We start from the raw sequence: 9,271 nt of genomic DNA, 5'->3' as shown, positions 1-9,271 counted from the left end.
AGGAGGGCATTTATTGGGATGAGAACTGGGTGATATATGGAAACCAACTTGACAATAAATCATATTAAAAGAAATTTTTTAAACCAAAAAAAAAACCCTAACCAAACAAATAAATAAAAATAAATAAAAAATTTTAATTCTATGTAAAAAATAAATAAAATACAAGTGTCTTTTGCCCACTAATTCCAGTAGTTCTTTGGTGACACTGTATAACTTCTGACTAACATAATCAACTTCGTTTCTGCTCTTAAGTTACCAAAGAGTATGTCCAGCTCTAGAGTGATTACCCCAAGTTTTTTAATGAGGTTTCCCAACACAGTGACTTAATATGATAATGACTGAATGCGGAGGGAGAACTGGCCACAGTCCATTGGGAGTCTTTAAAGCTTTCGGTTTAACACTCAGGTAAATGCAATTCTGTAAACAGTGATTACTGGAGATGCTCTCTTCCTCTTTACGTTTCCCTGATGTCCCCCAGTCCATCCCAGCCATCTTTGTTTTGAATAGTATCTGTAAATCCTTCTTTTTCCTAAAATTTTCCCATATTGGTTTTGAAGTGTCATACAAACTGTTGGTGCCTAAATACAATATTGCATCCCTTCATTCACATTTCATTTACTTTATCTGTGCATGTACCTAATGACAATAGCTTAATTTTATTGATTTCTTCCTTATTTATGCTCTGAATATATGATGACTTGCTTATTATTTTTACATGTATCCTTGTTACATTTTTCAAGTTCCATATTAATATTTTAGGGGCTCGGGATGAAACATCTTTGCAGACAGTCCAGTTGAGTGCTACTCAAAAATGTTTACAACGAGATAAGGATAAAACTGAAGGTAAACATTTTGTAACTTTTAAAGTGATTTGACACAGTTGTGACATTTTTATTGTATTTTATAAAATATCAGTCTGTAACAACTGTGAAATTTTAATTACATCTATTTTTTTTTTCCACTGATAGTCTAGGAAATTGGTTTAGCTGTGATTCCTTTAACGATTTCTTACTGGACATATACTCTGTGCCAGAAACTGTGCTAGGGAGGCAGAGATGAATAAAACAAACTTCTTGTTCTCTATAAGCTTATGATCTAATTGGAAAAACATTCCCAAATAACTAACTATAAAATAACATGAGAGATGTTAAATTTGAGGTTGAACAAAATGTTATTAAGCAAAAGAAATGGAATCGTGTCACCATCCATGGTTAAGCAGAACAAGATAAGCTCTGGGGAGAGCTTCGCAAAGGCAATGACCGTAGGTCTGGCTCTTGCAGTTTGACTAAGACTTTGCCAACCACTGTAGGCAGGAAGAACAGCATGTACAGTAACATAGATGCATACAAAGTTTAGAAAAAGAAAGTATTGTTTTCCTGAAGTATGGGGTCTATGGTGATGAAATAGACAGTGAGGACAGAAAAATTAGCAGAGGCCTTGATTAATGTAATTCATATTGCATATTCTATAGGCAATAGGGAGCCTATTGGAAATTTCTAATCTTAAAGTGGGATTATAAACCAGGGATTAACAGGATGAGATTTTTCCCTTTAGAAAAGTCACTGTGGAAACATTGATTGGCTGGCTAGTTTACAGAGAGATAAGATTGGATTAGAGAGGGTCGCCTGGGTGGCTCAGTCTGTTAAGCTTTTTTGGCTCAGGTCATGAACTCACAGTTCATGGGTTTGAGCCCTGCGTTGGGCTCTGTGCTGACAGCTTAGAGCCTGGAGCCTGCTTCAGATTCTGTGTCTCCTTCTCTCTCTGCCCTTCGTCTGTTCACACTCTGTCTCTCTGTCTTTCAAAAATAAACATTTAAAAAAAGATTGGATTACAGAAAAATAGTTAGGCACTTGTTACAGTCATTCTGGTAAAGGTTGATGAGTCCATGCACCAAGACACAAGCATTGAAGACAAAGAAAGGGGGATGGATTTGAAAGAGACTTCAGAAGAAGAATCAATAAAATTCAGTTAGTGAGTGGTTGTCATGGGTAAGCGAGAAGATGTAAAGGCTAATGCTGAGAATAATGAAAATTCCATCATGTAGCATCTGTAATGTGCTTTTAACTTTGTAACATCTAACATCTATGATCTCATTTGATCTTTCAGCCATTCTGAGATAGGTTAAGGAATATATTTTCCCCCTGTTTGACACAGTCCAGAGAGGTTAAGTGATTCACCCAGAGTTTCATAGCTCATTAATGGCTGAACGCAGACTAGAATCCAGACTTCCCGACGCCTGATCATGCGTCTTTCCTACTACATCATAATGTTGTACTGAAAAAGTGCTTGACCTGCTGTGCCTATTTAACCGGAAACAATGACTATTCTTTGTGTGGGAAAAAAAGAGGAGAGTGAGAAGTCACCCAGTGAGGTGAGCACTTCAACTACTTTTGAGTCAACTGAAAATTCAATAATTATAATACTAACCCTTAAATAATAATAATTAAAAAATAGGTAATATTTATTGAAAATTTACCTTGTCCCAGCCATAGTTCTCAGCATTTTATAGAAATCAACAGATTTAATCTTCTTGACAAAATCCTATTAAGTCAGTCTTATGATTGTCTTCCAAAAGGAAGGAACAATAGATGAGGAAACTGAGGCAAGAAATTGCCCAAGATCAGATAGCTAGTAAATGTCAGGGTCAGATTTTTAACCTAGACAATCTGAAAGCATAATATTTTCTCCTTTCTCTGCTCAGCAGCAGTCTTGCCTTCTTTATTCTTCTCTTTTCCAAGGACTCCATGTACCTATCAGGCATCCATCAGAAAAAATATCTAAGTGTCAGAAGAATTGTATTGCTTTTCAAAAAATTAAGTTAAATTTAAGTGTTTTATTAAGGTATAATTGACATAAAACATTACATTACTTTCAGGTATACTACAAAATGATTTAGTATTGTATACACTGTTAAACAACCACTATGATAAATCTAGAATTGTATTCTAACCCTAGTCTTGTCACTAACTGTTGACCTTGATAATATCACAGTCACTAAATCTTTTCATCTGTTAATGTCAGTTTCATAATATTAATTATAACACCTGTTTGCTTGCCTCATTAAATTTAGAGGATGATATGAGGTCATAAACATACACGAAGAATAAGATAAATTATAAAGTGGGTAAAGTGCCTTATAAACTTAAGAACTAAGAAGATACAAATTAACACAACAAGTTTGGTTGAAAGAAAGACATGTACACAACCAAACTTGTTGTGTGATGAATTCTTTGAGGGGAAAGAACAAATATGCTTTCTTCAGCACTGCATCCCTGGAAATAGCACAACACCTGCTGGATAGTAGATGATCAATAAATATGTATTGAATTAATGATGGATGTCTGGAAGCTAGCATGCACAGTTGAAGGAGTAGTCTTGGAATATACTATTTAAAGAGCAAGTAGGCATTCTAATACCTGGCATCTTAGGCTCATGTAATCCAGACAACATAATGAGAGCTAATATTTATCATTCTTTGACTATTGTGTAGGCCAGACAATTTTCTAAGTGCTTTACATGAATTGAGTCACACAATTCTCATAACCAAGCTATGAAGTCATATTTAACACCATCCTCATCCTTTTCAACTCTCACCTGTTTAGTAAAATTTAGAAACATTTCCCACACTCACTTGATAGTAGCATTCAGTTTGAGATTTAATCCACAAAAGGTACTAGTCACAGAAATCTTGGCAAGCATAAGAGTAGGTGACACGATTGGTCCTCCTGACATCGTGTTTAGGTGTGTAGACTTTGTCAAACAAAGATTTAGGTGGCTTCTGAACATTCTTCTGTGCTACATTTTCTTTGGTATCATTTGTAGCAGTTTCCTCATGCCACTAAAACTTCCCAAGACTTTTACAACTGTCTGAATTTGTTGGCAACATTCCTTTACCCATGTCCCCTCTCACAGCCCTTCCAAAGGCTTTGTAGGTCTCTAATTCTCTTTATTATATCCCTCCCTGCCTGAAATAACTGGAGTGGTTTCTCGCTACATGAACAAACACGGAACACTACAGGCAGGTCTTACTATTATCCCACATAGGTAAAGGGATTGAAGCACAGAAAGTGACTTGAATGAAGAAATGGCAGAATGTAGATCTGAATTTAGCAAGTTTGGCTCCAAGACCTGTGCTCTAAATAGTTCTACTCTGTTCCTTTCCTCAACTGAAATCCCAAATCCTTTGAATGGGACATAGGATCTTTTTTTTTTTTTTCAATCCCCATTGGAAAATATTATTGGGAGCCTGTTTTTTTCAGCTTGTAAACTTTCTCCTCAATTTCTCTCAGAACTACCTTAGTTTCAAACCAATCATTTCCAGGCTGAAACCAAGGTAAGTTTCACTACTCAGCTGCCTGGGATGTGGGGTACACAATGGAATGTTTCTGGCAGTGCCTGTGATTGATCAAGTGAAGAAGCAAGATTTAACCTTAGGAGTTTTTTTTTTTTTAACAATACAGAATTGATTTCACTTCATAACATCCTTATAGAATTCATTTTGTGTTTAAAATGAATTAATATCAATGTTGAATTGAATGGCCTTTGGAGTTTAGATGCTTAGAAACAGAATGTTAGTGCTGTAAGGGCCATAGTTATGTTAACTAGCTGCTATGTGTGCTTACTTTTTCAGTCAAAGCTAACATTTAAAGTCAGGCAGACAGATCTATATATATTGATCTGGAGGGATGTCCATGATATATTGCCAAGTGGAAAAAGCAAGTTGCAAAGTAAATTGATAATATGATTCCATTTTTTTGAGACAAGAAAGAAAATCTATATAAAATAACACAATGTTAGATATACACACAATATATGCACAATGTTAGAATGAGAAAGGTCTTTGGGTAACAAAACACAAGCTTCCTATTATAGATTAGCAAATCTGAGGGCCAGAGAATGATATAGCTAAGGTCATATAGCTAGTTAGTAGCAAAATCAATTCCACAGCCCCTGTCTCCAGATTCCACTATGTCCATCTGTAGGCTGTGCCCTACAATATTGATGAGCAAATCAATAAAGAGACAAAGTGACCATTTTGTGGTAGAGGAGCAATTAGTGAAAATATGATTCTCATTTTAAGATATAAACTGACCTGTGATAGAGAGTGGAGTATTTCTCCCTCATAAGGCAGAGTCATTAAAATGAGTACTTTTTTTTTTTTGGTGGGAAAGTGTCCATTTAAAATTTTTTTTAAATTTAAAATTTGAGTACAGTTGACACACAGTGTTACATTATTTTCAGGTGTACAACATAGGAAGAATTCAACATCCTTATACATTATGCTATGTTCACAAGTGTAGCCACCATCCATCACCATATGTCACTATTGTGTCATTGACTATATTCCCTATACTGTGCCTTTCATTCCTGAGACTTATTCATTCCATAATTGGAAGTGTGCATTTCCTACTCCCCTTCATGCATTTTGCCCATCCTCCCCCTTCCCTCTGCCAACCATCATTTTGTTTTATTTATTTATTTGTTGTTTTCTCTCTATATAGATATGAATCTGTTTTGTTTGTTTATTCATAAAATGAGTACTCTTAAAATGCCTCCTAGTTTCTGAATTTATCTCTTCCTGAATGCTTTATTTTGTTTCTCCAAAAATTTTATTGATTCCACCAATTTAACTATTTCACAATGTTGATTTGAAATGTTTACTTTAATGGTAAGGTACATTTTGCATACAGTATAAAATGTGCCCTATCACTTAGCACAGTTTCTGGTTGAAAGTAGAAAGTTAATATTTGTTGAATGAATAAATTAAAGATTGGGATCACTTATTTCCCCCCCAAATATATTGTTTAATGTTTATTTATTCTTGAGAGGGAGGGGAGTCAAAGGGAGAGGGAGAGAGAGAATTCCAAGCAGGCTCTGCACTGTCAGTGGGGAGCTGTATGCGGGGCTTGATTTCACAAACAACCTGAGCCAAAATCAAGAGCTGGATGCTTAACCACCTGAGCCAACCAAATGCCCCCTAAATATTTTTTTCTTGATACTAAAACATGGTTTTAGTGGCTAAGAGTACCCTAAATGTTTAAAAATGTACTTTGGATGGAATTTGAATAAATGTAGCATTTATTTGAAAGTGAGACCAGGAAACAGGGTATCTGGGTCTTAGGCCTAAATCTGCTTCCAGAAAGTTTCATGATCTTGGGAAATTTACATACTGTTTGCTGAGCCTCTGAACTCATTTAAAACTGACATATTAGAAGTAGACTATTGTTTGCTGAACCCTTTTCTTTTATTTTTAGAATTTCTTTTTCAAATGAAATTGTTCACTGAAAACTTCACCTCCATTGATGGGTTCCAAGCATACGACTAAGCACCAGAGGGCTATAAGATCTAAAGTTTATTTTTTTGTTTTTTAATGTTTATTTATTTTTGAGAGACAGAGACAGATAGAATGGGAGCGGGGGAGGGGCAGAGAGAGGGAGACACAGAATCGGAAGCAGGCTTCAGGCTCTGAGATGTCAGAACAGAGCCTGATGCAGGCCTCAAACTCAGGAACCACGAGATCATGGCCTGAGCCAAAGTCGGACGCTAGCCAACTGAGCAACCCAGGCACCCTGAGATCTAAAGTTTAAAAGCTATCACATTACATACACCAACAAAGAATGTATTTTTTTTAATGTGGCAAATTTGTGCAATGAAATATTATTCAGCAATAAAAAAGAATGAACTGTTGATACAAGCAACAATGTGGCTGAATTTCGAATGTTCATGTAAAAGAAAATGTTCATATAAAAGAAATCTTCATATAAAAGAAAAGCCATATACAAAAAAGTACATACACATAGTATTCCAGTTATTGTCAATTCTAGAAAATCAAAACTAACATATAGTGAAAAAAATCAGATCAGTGGTTGCCAGGGTTTGGGGTGGAAGGCAGGGTAGCCTACAAAAAGGCACAAGGAAACTTTTGGAAGCAATGAAATTGTGTGCTGGTTCAGTAGGCATTTGTCAAAATTCATAAAATTGTACACTGTAATTGGATAAAGTTTACTGTACACAAACGATACCACCATAAATCTGATTAAAATCACTGCATTAAATAATATCTAAGGTATCCAGTGTGGGTGCACTGAATAGGATCTGAAATCAGCCAGACCTAGATTTAAATATTGGCTCTGCTTTTCGTTGGCTCTGTAACCACGTGCAAATCACTTAGTCCCTAAATGTCTTGGTTTTATCTTCTCTATTACAGGTTGATAATAGCGTTACTTCATTGAATTGTTGTGAGAATTCTATATGACAGTGGATGTAGAGAGCTTAGCTCAGCACCTGATATATAGTGAATGCTTAATAAATGTTAGTTGCATTTGTAATTCTACAATTCCAAATAATTTTCTAGACAATATTGACAAAGTTCAGAGGTGGAATATATGGCATCTAAATTCTAATTTTGATTCCACTACCAATTGTGTATGACTTTATACAAGTCTCAGCTCCCCACTCTGGGCCTTTGTTTTCTCCTCATGAACAGGGGGGCGGGTATGAATTCTTTCTTAACAATTTAATAGAATTATATTAGGAATGGAAAATAAAATAACAGATTTGAAAGAAGTTTGAAAAAGAAAAAGAAAAGAGAAAAACCACTCCACACAAGAGTAGGAAATGGCTACAATACAGTTTTCTCATGATTCTGAGGTTAAATAGAGCAAGCGAATTGTATTTGCACAATAGGGCTTGCCCTCAGTCAAGTTTCTGATGTTTGTCTTCTGGTCTTTGATGACACCATTCTTTGTTCTGTTTTCCAATTTCAGTTATGTCTTGCTTCTTGCTTACAGTCACAGGATATTCTCTTGTTACTTATGTCTCTTCTGTTAGTGAGGAAATGATTATGATAAGCTGATTTATCTAAAGTTAACTGACTTAATGGATGACCACTATCATGTTATATGTACAGAAAAAGTAAAAATAATGCCTCTAATGAAAATTCAAGTCTTAGCAGGGATAATGTTTTGGGGTGGGAGCACTTCCTGAAGCTTCTCAAATGATAACCACTGGCTCTACCAAGGAAAAAGTCAGACCCTTTGAACAATCTTACCATCAGTGAGGATGTAAACTTATTTAAGAATTTTAGGAACAAAGAAGGCTCATGTCCTTTTTGCCATAATTTTCCTCATTGCCCCTTTAACATCCTTGTTCCGCAGGCTGTATATTAGGGGGTTCAGCATGGGTGTCAAAGCCCCATAAAACACTGAAATAAACTTGTTCCGGTCAGGGGATGACTTGGAATGAGGTTTCATATACATGGAGATGGCTGCCCCATAGAAGATTGTCACCACAGTCAAATGTGAACCACAGGTGGAAAGAGCCTTAAGCCTACCCTGGGCTGAGCGAATCCTTAGGACAGTAGTGGCAATTTGGATATAGGAGAGAAGGACAAATCCAAAGGGTAGGAGCAGGGTGAAGATACCTATGGTGAAGATCATAAGCTCATTGAGGCTGGTATCAGAACAGACCAGCTTAAGGAGGGAAAGAATCTCACAGACAAAATGGTTGATGACATTAGTTCCACAGAACCGAAGTTGCAGGGATAAGATGAGCATAGCAGTGAGCACAAGTGATGCCCCCCATGAGGTAGCCACCAGCCAGACACACACTGGGCCATTCATGATCATGGAATAGCGCAGGGGATTGCTGATGGCAACCATACGGTCATAGGCCATGACAGCCAGTAAGAGGCACTCTGCTGTGGCCAAGACCAAAGAAACACTCATTTGGGCCATACATCGTGGATAAGAGAGGTAGGGATGGGTAGAGAAACAATGAACCAAAGCCTGAGGCATGGAAACGGTTCCATAGCAAAGGTCTAAGAAAGACAGATTAGTAAGGAAGAAGTACATTGGAGTGTGAAGGTGGGGGTCAGCGCAGATAAGAAAGATGATAAGTCCATTCCCCAAAAACGTACTCAGGTATGTTATCAGCACCAATGTGAAAAATGTGACTCTCCACTCAGGATAGTTAGAGATTCCAATAAGAAGAAACTCAAACACAGCTGTAGCATTATCCATGGCCATTCTGTTTGCCACTATTCATCGGATGGGTGCCAATGCAGTTGCTTGATTTCACCTAAAGGAATAAGAATAAAGATGGAGGGATGGTGTGATAAAGGTGGAAATACTTAGGGTGTAAAGGATCATTTTCTGTCCTTTTCAAGTGGTAAGGAACACAAGTGGAATATCTATAAGGAGAACAGAGGCAAAGCTAGAAATTTCCTTCTTCTCTTGGAAAATAGCAATTTTTTCCATCCTTTTGAAAATGG

At 36.6% G+C, this 9,271-nt stretch overlaps 1 protein-coding gene across 1 annotated transcript; it reads right to left on the bottom strand.

Annotated features, from left to right (window-relative positions):
- Window positions 1–8,099: 8,099 nt before the first annotated feature.
- LOC115283550 (olfactory receptor 13H1) lies at window positions 8,100–9,026 on the bottom strand. The gene has a single exon (XM_029929730.1). The coding sequence runs from the start codon at window positions 9,024–9,026 to the stop codon at window positions 8,100–8,102; it is 927 nt and encodes a 308-aa protein (XP_029785590.1).
- Window positions 9,027–9,271: the final 245 nt, after the last annotated feature.

The sequence above is a fragment of the Suricata suricatta genome, chromosome X, assembly GCF_006229205.1.
Source record: "Suricata suricatta isolate VVHF042 chromosome X, meerkat_22Aug2017_6uvM2_HiC, whole genome shotgun sequence".
Classification (NCBI taxonomy): Eukaryota; Metazoa; Chordata; class Mammalia; order Carnivora; family Herpestidae; genus Suricata; species Suricata suricatta.
The sequence above is the reverse complement of the archived record's forward strand: the minus strand, read 5'-3'. Positions and strand labels throughout refer to the sequence as shown.

Bases quoted from the DNA above. Each gene is read 5' to 3' on its own strand.
- LOC115283550 (XM_029929730.1), bottom strand. From the start codon at position 9,026: ATGGCCATGGATAATGCTACAGCTGTGTTTGAGTTTCTTCTTATTGGA.